At 34.7% G+C, this 15,419-nt stretch overlaps 1 protein-coding gene across 2 annotated transcripts; it reads left to right on the top strand.

Moving 5' to 3' along the window:
- Window positions 1-11,132: 11,132 nt before the first annotated feature.
- LOC104713505 (putative pectin methyltransferase QUA2) lies at window positions 11,133-15,362 on the top strand. 2 transcript variants are annotated; one of them, XM_010430644.3, is made up of 9 exons: window positions 11,133-11,879; window positions 12,272-13,011; window positions 13,107-13,236; window positions 13,330-13,570; window positions 13,658-13,871; window positions 13,963-14,138; window positions 14,222-14,525; window positions 14,616-14,760; window positions 14,847-15,362. In XM_010430644.3, the coding sequence occupies exons 2-9, from the start codon at window positions 12,305-12,307 to the stop codon at window positions 15,006-15,008; spliced, it is 2,079 nt and encodes a 692-aa protein (XP_010428946.2). In that variant the 5' UTR covers window positions 11,133-11,879; window positions 12,272-12,304; the 3' UTR covers window positions 15,009-15,362. The 2 variants fall into 2 exon arrangements, with proteins under 2 accessions (XP_010428946.2, XP_019085060.2); XM_019229515.2 differs by having other exon boundaries at window positions 11,299-12,136.
- Window positions 15,363-15,419: the final 57 nt, after the last annotated feature.

Below are 15,419 nucleotides of genomic sequence, written 5' to 3'. Positions count from 1 at the left end.
ACTTTCTTTGAATTTATAATATTTTCAAATTTTCACTTCACTTGTTGATATGTCTGGGCTTGCACTACGACGCGTCATGAACTCATGATTAACCGACTTTTCTGCTGTAAATCAAGATAAGGAAAAAAAAAACCTAGTTTTTAAAGATATATCCTTTTACGAGGTATTGTCACATAATAATAAATCTGGGAGGCTGGGACGTGCATGTAATATAGTCCATAACTGTGGACACTTTATCATATAACTCGGAAAAGTGATGCAAGCCAAGACAAAATGACCCATACTATGTCGTCCAGATCTACCGTCACACACAGACGAATATCTTATATAGTTATAATATACATGGTACATAAGAGTAACTTCGTATTTTGTAAAAATATCCCGTGATTAAAAAGGTAAAAGGTTTTTAAAAAGACTCATGGACGATTGTGATTTTTTGTTTTTGACTTATGAACATTATTACCAAACGTCAATCATTAGTCAGTTTAAGTATACTATTGGTTTGGATACAAATTCATAAGGTAAACAAAAACGCGTATAAAGCGTACCATTTTTATGCTTGCGCTTATGATTTAGTTCATTGACATTTAAAGAAAAGTTCATCTGAAAAATACCGACATAAATAATTTAATAATGGAGGAAAAAAAACAAAATAAAATAGAGTAGAGTGAAAACGACAAAATTCAAAAAAAAAGTACTTGAAAAAAATACAAAAGTGTAATTAAAAAGTTGCGTACTGTATATACATAATTAGTTCCGACAGCGTGTATATGAATTGGCAAATACGTAACGTAGCGAAGTCGTTTGACTTTTGTCCCCAACTACGGTTACTAGTTACGAATTATGATCGCCTTTTGTTGGTACTTTAATAATATACAAAAGTTGTTGTAATTCAAATTATTTAAGCACTGAACCAAAGTCCACTTGTGCTATAACCTAAGTAATTAAAATAAAATCAATTCGTGCTAAAATGTAGGAAAAAAAAATTACAGTAATACTAATATCGAGTAAGAAAGAGCGTACACTACTAGCGTAGTGAGGTTAGGAAATAGGGCACTGACATTAATGGAACGACAACGACTTCACATTAACCTACAAATAAGTAAGTTCGAGATCCACTCTAGATCTGTCGAATTTTGATAATTCATTTTTTAATTGTTTCAATTAGTCAAATGTTGGGTTGAGATCCACGACACACGCTTATGTAATGTGGAACAATTTTTGACTTATTTTTATCTGGTCTTAACAAGAGTAGATAATCAACTAACAAATTGCTTTGACGATATAGATCTAATCTAACTTTCTTTAGTTGTTTCATCTGTGGATCTTACTATAAATGTTTTTGAAAAATACAAATTTTATTCCTTTGTATTTTATGTAATCAAATTGTGGTAACTCATTACTTTTGTAATTCATACCAAAAAGTCAACGAATGCACACGAGTATTTTATTTGTAAAATAATTAGACTACTTACTAATTAAATAGTTCGGAGTTATATATTCAGAAATCACAGTTATAATATGACACGAGTATTTGCAAGATACCAGTAATATGCATTACGTTTCCTCTTTTGCCAGTAAAAAAGCAATTTTCGTTAAATTCCCAAAATTGTACGACTAACTTATCTAGCAACATCTTTGACAAAAACTTATCTAGTAACATCGATCTGGACCAGAAAAAAGTCTTTTTTGTTAATATTATTATTTTTGTTTCTTCGTTTTGTAAACTCAAAAGATATGATGATTTTTCATGCAACAGGACTGTAGCCATGTCGATATTACGGAAGAGATGATGGAATGGAATGGAATGGAACGTAGTGAAAAAGTAACTTTATTTGCGTATCTTTTGTAACCTTTGGACCGTTTTGTCTCTAATATATTTGTTTTATTCTGAGTTGTCATCTATATACATCTCTTCATCATCTTACGTCTTCATAAAACTTTCCCCAAAACTATTTTGTAAATCATTAAGAAAAAGAACCACAAGAACAAAGATGTTACTCTCATGTATTAATTACACTTATCTGTTTGTTAATTTAACCATCTCATCTCATGTATTAGTTACATTTTTAAAAAAAGTCATAGTATATTTTGACCCAAAAAAAAATTATAGTATGTTATGCATATTGACAATGGCGTTACAAAAATACAATATTCCTCGGTCAGTCGACATCGGTTTATACAAAAGTTCAAACTATGTCGGTGTCTATTCCATCTTATCAGTTTTTAAGCACAGAAAAAAATAAGTCGCATGTGACGACGACTTGTATCAAATAAATCATTATTTCTTAATTAGTTAGAAAACGAATAGATTTCATTGAAAACAAAATTAAGTAACAATTGACGACTGCCCCGGCTGGTTTAAGTTTAGCTATCCCTATCTACTCTTTATTTATTATAATCATCAAATTAAGCTATGTTAATTAAAAATCAGTCGTCACATGCGACTTATGCGACTTATTTTTTTCTGTGCGTATATTCACTCATCAACCTTGAATGTCAAAAATTTGTAAGACCCGTTTTATATTTTACAATGTCAAGCGTCGGCATAATATTATCCTGGTATAGTAAAACTACTACTACTATTCTAATGATATAATTAATTTAACACTTTATCGTCAAAAAAAAAAAAAAATTAATTTAACACTAATCTATACATGCTTTTAGATTCATAATCTCTGACTGGTCCATTCTTTGACCTATGGACAAAAAAGTACATGTAGAATTCCAGAAATAAATTTTCTATCACACGATCATCACGTGTTTTACATCCACAAAGCCAAAAAATGTGTCTGTGTACACACAAAAACAAAATTCTGATTAATAAGGGCATATTTATAGGGGATCATGTGGGGGTGATCTTAGATGAGAAATAATGTAAAAATATTGTAAGATCAGGGCTTAAGATCTTTTGTTAATAAGGAAGTTATAGGGAGAACAGGTATAAGATCTTAAGATTTAATAATATAATATTCTTATAGAATTTTTAAAATATTGAATAAATACAAAGATTAATGTTTAATATATAATTTAAGTATGCTTAAAACTATTTAATATAATGTTTATTAATTTTCTTATTAAACATATTACAATTATTAAAATTTATAAAATAACATTTTAATTAAAAATTATTACAACTTTTATTAAAAAAAAAAAAACATTATTACTTAATTAATTAAAGAAGACAAACATTTTATTTAATTAATACAAATGACCAAATTTATTCCAAATATTCTCAATCAAATCCTCCTTTAGTTTGCGATGTGCTTGTTTATCACGAATTAATGTATGACCATCACCTAAACCTTCAAGATTTGAAGACATAGTTACTGAAAAGGTAAGATCCGGAGTAGTTCCAGTTCCATCTTCTTGTTGGAATTCTTGTTCATCATAGAGTGTGTATGAATCTCGTTCATCTTCGACAATCATATTATGCAGTATGAGACATGCTCTCATTATATATGCAATTTTACCCTTGGACCATAAAAGAGTTGGATTTTTAATCATGGCGAACCTAGATTGCAAGACTCCAAATGCACGCTCAACATCTTTTCGTGCACCTTCTTGTTTTTGTGCAAATAAACGATGTTTAGGATGTTGTGGTTGTGGGATGGATTTAACAAATGTCGCCCATTCCGGGTAAATACCATCCGTCAGATAGTAAGCCAAATTATACTCATTTCCGTTGACATAGTACGAAACTTCGGGAGCTCGACCGTAAATAATGTCATTAAATACTGGTGATTGATCAAGGACATTTAAATCGTTACAAGTACCTGGAGCTCCAAAAAATGCGTGCCATATCCAGAGATCTTGTGAAGCTACTGCCTCCAAAACAATTGTTGGCTTATCGGTGCCTCTTGAATACATTCCTTTCCAAGCGGTTGGGCAATTTTTCCACTGCCAGTGCATACAGTCAATGCTACCAACCATCCCGGGAAAACCCCTCTGTTCTCCATAAAATAGTAACCTTTGAAGATCCTCTGCTGTTGGTCGGCGTAGGTATTCAGTGCCAAACAAGTCAACTATCCCGACGACAAAATGTTCCAAACATTTACGAGCAGTACAAGCAGCAAGGCGTATGTATTCGTCAACCGAGTTTGTCGCAGTCCCATATGCTAAAAGTCGAATTGCTGCTGTACATTGTTGTAGGGGTGATAGACCATTCCGGAAGGTTGCATCCTTTTTTGGCTTAAAATATTGAACTTCTTCACTGAGACGATTCACAATACGCAAGAACAACGGCTTGTTCATTCGAAACCGTCGCCGGAAATGGTGAGCATTGTAAGTGGGATTATCAGAAAAATAATCGTTCCACAGACGTTCATGCCCTTCTTCTCGTTTTCTATCAATATATTCACGTGGTTTCCTTTCCACCGGAATTTCCTCTTCAACAGATTGAAATTGGTTACTAAATTGCTCTTGAAAGTATTGGTTTAAACTATCATTATGGGGATCATAATGATAGTGAAATTTGTTGGAAGAGGATGCCATAGCAATGAAGGAAAGAAAGAAATATTTGTTTTAGGTGAGAAGTGAAAGTGTTTTTAGGAAAAGAAATATTTGTTTTGGGTGAGAAAGAAATTTGTGTTTGATGAATGAAAGAAATATTTGACTTTGGTGATAGAAGGAAATGTTTGTTTGGTGGGGAGAAAAAAATGTCTCATATATATAGAGTGATCAATTGCAAATTCCAAACTAAACACACGGGTTCATAATTCGCAAAATAAAACAACAACAGCCAACTTCACGGACCAATAATTCGCAGAAAAAGACAACAACAGCCAACATCACGGGTTCATAATTCGCAAAAAAAAATAGCAACAACCAACATCACGGGTTCATAATTCACAAACAGCCAAACATCTTTCCAAGACAATAATTTACTTGACCTCTTTCACTATGTCCGTCAGCTGGATCACTCGCTCCGTCAGGTGGTTCACTTTGTCCTTCAGCTGGATTACAAGAACCTTGAGCTGTATCATTTGGTCGTTGAGTTGGATTACTTGCTCCTTGAGTTGGATAACTTCGTCATTGGGTTGAGCATCACGGTTCGACAGACTACGTAACGGACCAGCTTCACGGTTCGACAGACTTGGTAACAGACCAGCTTCACGGTTCGACAGACTTGGTAACGGACCAGCATCACGGTTCGACAGACTAGGTTCATAGTAGGCAGTCTCAGCCTCATCTTCTGTATCGGAACTATAGTTTAAGGGGCTGTTTATGCCCTCGTCATAGTCAGAGAACATGTCTAAGTGCAACCTGAAACCAAAACAAACCAAACATTCGAAATTCATTAAAGTTTCCCAAAATACAAGAACATATCTAACCCGATTCATTAAAAACATCATATAAAGCTAAAATTTCTGAAAACATTAATTAAAAACATTCATCAAAGTTTCTGAAAATACATAAACATCAAATAAATATAACCCGATTCATGAAAAACATCTTATAAAACTAAAATTAAACAAGCATAAACCCTAAAGCTAAAACAGTTCAGCCATTAGCTTTTTCTTTAGAGCTTTTTCATCTTCATCTAGTGTTTCTTTCTTGGCAATGAGAGTGTCTAGAATGGACATCTTTTGAAGTTCCTTCATGCCCTCTAAATCCTTTTTTTTTAATTTCCCACATTTGACTAAAATCTGTCGATGGTGCAGCCTTCTCTTTGCCTTTGTTCCTCGCCTTTTTCATTGCCTTTATTCCAGCAGGCCTGCTCTCCTGCTCACCCACAACAGACCCTGACGATGGTGCAGCCTCCTCATCCGCTTTTCTTTTGGAAGAGGTGGTTGTCTTTGGAGTTGGGTTCATAGGCTCATTATTAATCCATTTCTGTTCATAGCGAAGCACATTCCAAGCATACTCTAAACTAAACTTCTTCTTGTACAGCTTCGTGTATAGTTGGTGAGCATTGTGCAGAATATCCACATCATTCATGCCACTAGCTTTCTCACTTTTTGCCTTTGCGTATGCTCCACAAAACTTACTGACCTCCCTGCTTATTTTTTGCCAGCGTTGTCTACAATGATCACGGAGCCTTGGTTCACCACCACCAAGGACATGATCGCTTGTTGCATAGTAATCACCAATGCGCTTCCAGAAGGATCCAGACGGTTGATCATTCCCAACAATCCCATCCTTCGATGTGTTTAACCAGGCGCTTATTAATACTAAGTCATCCTTTGCGGACCATATCCTTCTCTCCCTACGTTGTTCTGCTGTCTCTTCATTTTGAGTATGAGGTTGACTCGGCTGTGGACTGGTTTGCGAGCAAAAAGAAGGGATTTGAGGAGATCCAAGGTTTACATTTGGAGAAAAGCTGTCGTAGGGGAAGTTTAGAAGACTAAAGTAGGATTGAGACTGACTATTAGGATTATTATTTGATTCCATAGGAAATTTTTTTTAAAACGGAGGTAGTGAATGAAAACGGAATAAGGCGAGGAAGAGAAGTAGCAATGTCTTACGAAAGAAGATGAGGAAGAGAAGTAGCTATGTCTTAAGAAAAAAGATGATTTACGAAACAAGATGAGGAAGAGCAGTAGCTATGTCTTAAGAAAAAATATGATATCCGAAACAAGATGAGGAACAGAAGTAGCTATGTCTTAAGAAAAAAGATGATTTCCGAGAGAAGATGATTTAGAGATTGGTAAGAAAGAAGTAAATAAGATTGGTTAATATAGAGAAATTAAGAAGATCATTAAATAAAAAGTTTTGTGTTGTTGGAGAATTTTAATTATACCTACTTCAGTCACATCAGCAGTAAATAAAAGACTTTAAGTGTTTTAGATAAGTAATGACTTTGTACTATCAAACATCACAAAGAAACAACCAACATAGAACATCACAACCAACATAGAACATCACAACATAGACATTTAGTGTTTTAGAGAAGTAATGACTTTGTACTATCAAACATCACAATGAAACAACCAACATACACTCTCACAATCACCATCACAATAAATTTTCAACCAAGACAATGAAAATAACAATACTTTTAAACCAACCAACATACACTCTCGCAATCACCATCACAATAAATTTTCAACCAAGACAATGAAAATAACAATACTTTTCAATTAACTTTAGAGAGTGGTACTAACCTTTTACTTTAGATGAATGTTGTTTGCGGGTTTCCAATTTAAATCGCCCTGCTAAACCTCACCTACATGCCTCATAAACAAACAAAAATCGATTAATGATTAGTAACAATACAACAAACACTATAATCAAAGGCAATAAGATCAATAAAACAAACGCTATAATCAAACGCCCTAAACCCTAAATCAAGTTTTCCCCAAATCCGAAACCCTTAACTCAGTTTTCCCCCAAATTCGAAACCTTAAACAAAACCTAATCGAAACCCTAAATCAATTTTCCCCCAAATTCGAAACCCTAAATCGAATCGAAACCCTAAATCAATTTTCCCCCAAATTCGAAACCCTAAATCGAATCGAAACCCTAAATCAATTTTAATTTGGGGGAAAAATCAATTATCCCCCATACCGAAACCCTAAATCAATTTTAATCGAAACCCTAAATCAATTTTCCCCAAAATTCGAAACCCTAAATCGAATCGAAACCCTAAATCCAACTTTCCCCAAATTCAAAACCCTAAAACCAAATGAAACAGAGAAGACGACGAGACAGAGGAGATTACCTAGCCGACGACACAGAGGAGACGGAGATGACGACGAGATCTTCAGCTTCGCGACGCAGAGGAGATGTCTACACTTCGCGAGACAGAGGAGACGACGATAATCGGTGGCTCCGGAGTAGACGACGACACGAGGAGACGAGGAGACGACTAGGAGACGGTCGCCCCGGTGTTTCAATCGCCGGACAGAGGAGAAGACGATGCCGGAAAAAATTCTCTCGTGGTTTCCAGGAAATCGCGTATCGGGAAAGAGAGAAGAAGAAAATGAAAATTAAACAAGGAATGAAATGAAAAAAAAAAAATTGCATAAGTTAAACAACCGGACACGTCAGCACAAGATCAGGGCGAGAACTGATCTTAATTAAGATCGTTTCATCTGATATTAGGGCCACTGTTCACTAAATTTGATTTTTTTAAGGCCCAAGATCAGGTGAGGTGTTCCCCCAATAAATATGGCCTAACAACTCGTCGGTAAAGAAATTCTAAAAGATACATTGCACGTCGCATATATACAAATTCACGTAGTAATATAAGTAAATGCATTTTATCTGTACTTTTCCAAAGATCTCAAGTCTTGAGTTAACTAAACATTTCCAATTCTATATTTTGTTTTGGTTTGTGTGCATAAATTTTGGAATAAATATAACATAAAACATTTGCTTTTTTTTTTTTTTTTAATAATGTTGAATCAAGAAAATTTGGGAAATAGTTAAACATCACATGTGATCCAGAAATTAAACGATCCGTGAAGTTTTCCTTTGTCACGGTCCGCCACAACACAAGAAAACTCGAATACCGTGCAACACTAAAAACTTATCCACGTTTTATTATTATCTTTGTAACCAAACATAGTCTCGTAATCGCCTGTATACGGGTGTACGTTTACAGACACCGTCACCTATGCCACGTCAGATTTATGGAGCCACCGACATATTACCGCGTTTCAAAGTGGGACCCACAACTCCCCGTTTTATCTACTACTATTTCAGTTCTCAAAAAAGAAAAGGAAAAAAACCAATTTTTTTTTTTTTTTTAATTCTGATCAGTTTATAGGAGTATTATATAGTGGTGATGCACTGATCCAATAAATTCTGTTCAGACATAAGAATGCAAGAACGAATATAATTATTTTGCAGTCTTGATATAATCACTTATCATTATTTTAATCACATATGCATCATTTTGTTGAATTAACTAACTCCATTTGCTCTTAAAAAATGATATTTTCAGAAGTTAATTTTTCATACAATTTTTTTTAAAATATATATATATATATAACATATTTAGTAATTAATATATGCACTATATTTTCACACTAAACACCTTTTTATGATTAGAACTAATAGTAATTTAAGAAGTTTAAATAATTTCAATTATTAAGATTTTTTATTTAATTTATAAAAACATAAAAATAATCTCTCTAAAACGAAATAAAAGTTGTTAAAAAAAAAAAGAATAGTAGTATATACTACAAACAAATTCGTACGCACTACGATGGCATAGGATACAGGCAATACGGCAACGGAAGCCATAAATTCTGTAACTACTACTAGTTAACCTCTAATCTTTTTGGCTGATAAAGAAACTTTAATGATTAATTCGCATTTATGAGCTAAAAAGTGATTATAACTATGGGATTTACTTGTGTTTTTCTTTTACGTGTGAATAAACAGGTTCAGTTTTAAATGGGTGATACGATAACTTAATTTTTCATCACACGTGATTTGTTTTACCATGCATGTTTAGAATTTTCAGTCTTTTGATGTACCATCTCGTTTTACCCAAATGTCAGTATTACTTATCTCTTCGTTTGTTTGTTTTGTTAGTATAGAATCATACATTTCCCCAAACACAATAAAATTATAAAATATTGAAGGATGCTTGGTGTGTGGTGTCTCTTTGCATATTGGAAATTTGTGAAACAACCTGATCCCGTTCTCTATCATGGGATTTAACTGATATTTCATCGTCGACGGAAAAAAACTTAGATAATCATTTGTCTTCTTACTTGTCAAACAATTATTATGCATAAAGGGAAATAATATTTATTTTAGGGGTTCTTGTTTGTATTTTCTGTTTAAAATGAAGGTTAGGGACAAACGGAGAGGGTTGCTGTGAGAAATACTTTCTATCGTCTAAATTCTAAAGGCTAAACTATAGAATATTCGTACAAAAGCATGGCTAGTTTTGTGTTACATTATTGATCATCCAAACTATGTATCCAATGTGGCTGATTATATTACATTCTTACGGTAACATTCATATTTAACGTTGCTTATATATATATATTCGCACGTCGTTGTTTTCTGTGTTGTTATGTCAAATCATCCGTAGTATCTTTCTTTGTGATAAGTACAAACATATACTAACAAAATTGCAAATATAGTTTAACAAGAAGAATTGCAAAAATATCACCATCCTCTCCCACTTTACTAACGTACATGCAGGTTCATAATCTTTTAAAAAATACAATATAGAAGAACACTGAAAATGAAAATTTGTATATATAATAAGATCAAAATATAGAAGAAAGAAAAAGATAAACTATAAAGAGTAGAAAATATCTAGGAAAATATATGATGGTGTGAGTGGAAATTTTGAAAAGTACAAAATTTTGCATCGTATCGCCACAATATTAACCTTATCGTGGTTGGCGTGTACAAGTGGGCAACTGGTCTCCTAATATAATGCATTTGATAATAAATGATCGTGAGTTTTGTATAGATATCTTTTCTGAAAACATTAGGTTTCTGTTATGGATAAGAGGATAAATTTATTAACCAAATCGAATACATGCATATTATTTTGTTTTCTTTGAGAAAATACTGAGCTCTAAGCATATAGTATAAAACACGTATTTATTTTTACCCAAAGAAGCCAAGAAGGGGACTCGTTTTCTTTTGAAAGGAACTTGGCCTAAAACCGACCATTTTTTTTTTTTTTCTCTCATGGTCATGGAATTGAACATCTCATGTGTTTTGTCGTTCTTTAAAAACACTCCAAATTTGATGAATACAAAGTCAAACATTTTACACATTCAGATCTGCATCTAAAACACCATACATATTACGGTTTATGATGTTTATAAATTCAATGAAGGTATAAAACACAATTACTATCTTAGAGAAATCGTTGCCGTAAAAAAATCATTAACTACCGACAAAAATAACCTTTAGAAAGTGAGACCTAACTAACCACATACTACTAGTAAGTAGTAGTATTTTTTTTTAGCTACCGGTCCAATAACGACTTGTATTTTAATAGTATAGATTTAATCCAACATATAAGAGAAAACAGTACTCGATTAATTATGAAGCATCTTCTATATTTTTTATTTTTTTGGTTTATTTTTGTTAACTACAGTAGTAGTGTTGTTATCCCGCTAAGCATCTTCTAATATTTTTTTTTGAGACGAAATTGGGATTAAAAAGAGTCAATAAATACAATTTGTTTTTATGCACCGCCAAGATTTGTCATCATGGAGAGAGAGAGAGAGAGAGGTCAAGAAAATTTTAAAAATAGAAAGAAAACAGAGCGTGAATGAATACGATTATGTAGTACTAGTTAATTAGACATCTACCCATGGGAAGCTTCTCTTCTTTGCTCCCTTAAATACGCTCTCACACCCAAAACAAACCAACACTTATTATTATTTTTAAACCCCCCCAAAAAAAATAAAAAAAATACTTTTATTCAAGGCGAGAGAGAGTTTAAAGATTCCTCTAATTTTTCTCTCTTTCTTAAATTTTTTACAAAAAAAAAAAAAAAAAATGGTGATATAATAGAAATCGAGCTTGCCAACGGAAGTGTTTCTTTAATTCATCATCATATAAACAAATTTTTGGGTTTTTTTTTTTTTTTTTCTCTTTATAATTTATTAAGTTTGAGTTCTCTCCTCTCACCACGAGCTGTGTCGAGATTTGGATCCATACAAAATCTCCACGACGCTCTGCTTCTTCTTCTTCACTCTCTCTCCCTCCCTTCCACTGTTCTCTCCTCCAGCTTCTCTCAACTCTTTTTAGAAAAATACATACCCCAGAGCAGAGAAGAGAAGAGAAGCCACGAAAGAAGACAATCTGATTTAGAGGATTAATTTTTTTCTTGAGGGAAAAGAAAAAAAAAACGAGATTTTTAATCTGGTCGTTGTGTAAAATTACACAGTGCGTATCTTCCGCACCAAGAACAACAACTACTCTATAAGGAAAAAAACAAAACAAAGGTTTCTTTTTTTTTTTTTTTTTCTTTCTCTTACTCTGTTCTTTTTTTTTCTCTTGATTGGGTGTTTCTTCCCCTTGATTTCTGGATTAATCTATGGGTGTTGGTCGGGTTTTTTCTCCAATTTTTCTGGGTTGTCCTTCGATTTCGATTTCTATGTTGCTTTGATCTTATCTAATATCGACTTACTTTGGATTCCTCGACCTGATTCTGATTCCATGTGTTCTCAATACTTTGCTCATAATTCGTGGATCTGTTTATGTAAAGTTTGAATCTTTTTTTTTTTTGTTTCAAATTCGAAACCCGTGATCTCAAGATCGTTTATTACAATCTCAGCTCAATCTTATTTATTCCTAAAGCTTTTAATTTTTTCAGTTTGTTTTGTTTTTTTTACAGGGATCTTAGATTTATAGCTAAAGAGAAAAGAAAATGTCGATGCCACTACAGCGTGGCATCTCTGGAGTACGAGTTTCTGATAGCAGTGATGATCTAAGAGACTCTCAAATGAAAGACAAAACTGATAAAGATGATTTGATTCGTGGTCGTTCTACTACAGCAGATTCCCCCCACTTAACCTTGAGGTTTCCTTTTGCTTTCCTCTTTACTAGTAACCACAACAAGCACGGCGGCGATAACGCTTTCCCTGCTGCTGATCCTTATACTGCAAGGACCAGACACAGATTGATGCTCATGTTTCTTAAGATCAGTTTGGTTCTTATTGTTGTTTTTGCTCTTGCTGGATCTTTCTGGTGGACTCTTACTATTTCCACTTCTTCCAGAGGTCATGTATATCACAACTATAGGAGGTTACAGGAGCAGCTTGTTTCTGACTTGTTGGATATTGAGGAGATTTCTCTTGGTCCTAATCGCTGGAAGGACTTGGATTATTGTAATATTGATGATTCTGAGAATTTTGTTCCTTGCTTTAATGCTTCTGAGAATCTTGCACTTGGTTACTCTAACGGTGATGAGATTGATCGCTTTTGTGGCCCTGGATCGAAGCAAGAATGTTTGGTTTTGCCACCGGTGAAATATCGTGTTCCTCTTAGGTGGCCCACTGGTAAAGATGTCATCTGGTTAGCTAATGTTAAGATTACTGCTCAAGAAGTTGTCTCTTCTGGTAGTATAACCAAGAGGTGATGGTTTGTTGCTTCTTTGGGTCTCTCTCTTTGCTTAAGTTTGACTTGTTCCATTGCTGAGCTTCGTTGTCTTTTTTTTGGCCTTTTTACAGAATGATGATGATGGAAGATGATCAGATATCTTTTCGTTCAGCATCTCTTATGTCTGATGAGGTTGAAGATTATTCCCATCAGATTGCTCAAATGATTGGGATTAAAAATGATAATTTCATAGAAGCTGGTGTAAGTCACACAACTGAAAGAGTTTATCTTTATCTTTATCTTTATCAGATCAGTTTCTTATTTGCTATTTTCTTCTTAATGTTGTCGTTTCAGGTGAGAACTATCTTGGATATTGGATGTGGTTATGGTAGCTTTGGGGCACATCTACTCTCCAAACAACTTTTAACCATGTGCATAGCAAATTACGAAGCCTCGGGTAGCCAAGTTCAGCTAACCCTCGAAAGGGGTCTCCCTGCAATGATTGGTTCTTTTATATCAAAGCAATTGCCGTATCCTTCTCTTTCCTTTGATATGTTGCATTGCTTAAGATGTGGCATTGATTGGGACCAGAAAGGTAACGATTTGATGAACACCCAACAATTTTTTCTCATTTCCTTTACCCAAGAATCTAGCGTTACAGTGATGTTAATATGCTTTGCAGATGGTCTTCTCCTTGTGGAAGTCGACAGGGTTCTTAAACCCGGAGGTTACTTTGTTTGGACATCTCCGCTCACAAACGCACGTAGCAAAGAGAATCTTAAAAGATGGAACTTTATTCATGATTTTGCTGAAAGCATCTGTTGGACTATTTTACCTCAGCAAGACGAGACAGTTGTCTGGAGAAAGACAATCAAAACCAAATGTTATAGTTCCCGGTCAGTGACGTTACAGAATCTGCATATGGATTACATTACATATATGGCTATTTTATCGTCTTCTAAATACGGATGCTTTTCCTATAAACAGGAAACCTGGGGTGGGGCCTTCTGTGTGTACCAAAGGGCACGACGTTGAGTCTCCTTATTACAGGCCACTTCAGATGTGTATTGGTGGAACACGTAGCCGGAGGTGGATTCCCATTGAAGGCAGGACAAGATGGCCTAGCCGATCTAACATGAACAAGACTGAACTTTCACTATATGGTTAGTCTCTCCTTTAGTTACACAATTGCTTCTGAATCCATATTTTATCTGCAGTTTTTGACTCTTGGGGTTGGTTTGTTCAGGTCTTCACCCTGAGGTGCTTGGAGAGGATGCTGAGAACTGGAAAATAACAGTAAGAGAATACTGGTCTCTCTTGTCCCCTCTGATATTCTCTGATCATCCCAAGAGACCAGGCGATGAAGATCCATCACCGCCTTACAACATGCTCAGAAACGTATTGGATATGAATGCTCAATACGGTGGTCTCAATGCCGCATTGTTGGAAGCAAAGAAATCAGTATGGGTCATGAACGTGGTCCCTACAGCTGGACCTAACCACCTCCCCATGATCCTTGACCGTGGCTTAGTCGGAGTTTTGCACGACTGGTGAGTTCAAAAGTCTTTGTTAGAAGCAACAAAACAAAATTTGGTCATGAATGTTTCTGAACATGATGAACATCTCTTTTTCTTCTTCAGGTGTGAGCCATTCCCGACTTACCCGAGAACATATGATCTGGTGCACGCAGACAATCTCTTGTCGCTTCAGACAGGTCAGCGCCGCCGAAGTCAATGTTCGCTCATGGCTATATTCACAGAGATTGACAGATTACTTCGTCCAGAGGTACAAAAGTTGTATACTTTTGGAAAGAAATATTATTATTATCGTTTCTTGAAGTGGTTCTAATGAAAGAACTTTGGTGGAAGCAGGGATGGGTGATCATCCGTGACACGGCGCTTCTGGTGGAAAAGGCGAGAGCGATGATAACGCAGTTGAAGTGGGAGGCTCGAGTGATAGAGGTTGAAAGCAGCAGTGAACAGAGACTTCTCATCTGCCAAAAGCCTTTGACCAAAAGACAACAGTCAATCTGAAGAAGAAGAAGAAGAAGAACATAGACACAGGTGTTTCTCTCCACTTTTTTATTTTTTGTTCCAAGCCCTCACAATTTTTGGAATCAATCAAAGCCTCGAAATTTGTGTTGGTGATACGGGGAAGAAAGGAGAAAGAGAATGAAAATATATATCCCGCCGGGGACGTAAGACCGCCGGTGAAATTTCTTTATCTGGTTTCGTGAGTTCCCATTTTACAGAATCTAGATTTTTTTTTTTTTTTTTTTTTTTACTATATAACTTTGGTTCTATAACTTTTATTATACGACGAAAAGAATATGATTCATATTTGTGAAGAAGATGTTTATGAAATAAGTTGGAAAGCTTTCTGGTAAATTTGTCACTTTGTAAAACAGAATGAAACAGAACCAAATTAAAGAGAGTAAAACAGAA

This window comes from Camelina sativa, chromosome 9 (genome assembly GCF_030686135.1).
Source record: "Camelina sativa cultivar CO46 ecotype springtype chromosome 9, ASM3068613v1".
In the NCBI taxonomy this organism is placed as follows: Eukaryota; Viridiplantae; Streptophyta; class Magnoliopsida; order Brassicales; family Brassicaceae; genus Camelina; species Camelina sativa.
This window is presented reverse-complemented; position numbering and strand designations above follow the sequence as displayed.

Coding starts and splice junctions, on each gene's coding strand:
- LOC104713505 (XM_010430644.3), top strand. CDS start 12,305: ATGTCGATGCCACTACAGCGTGGCATCTCTGGAGTACGAGTTTCTGAT. Junction 13,012..13,106: donor TCTGGTAGTATAACCAAGAG/GTGATGGTTTGT, acceptor GCCTTTTTACAG/AATGATGATGATGGAAGATG. Junction 14,526..14,615: donor GTCGGAGTTTTGCACGACTG/GTGAGTTCAAAA, acceptor TTTCTTCTTCAG/GTGTGAGCCATTCCCGACTT.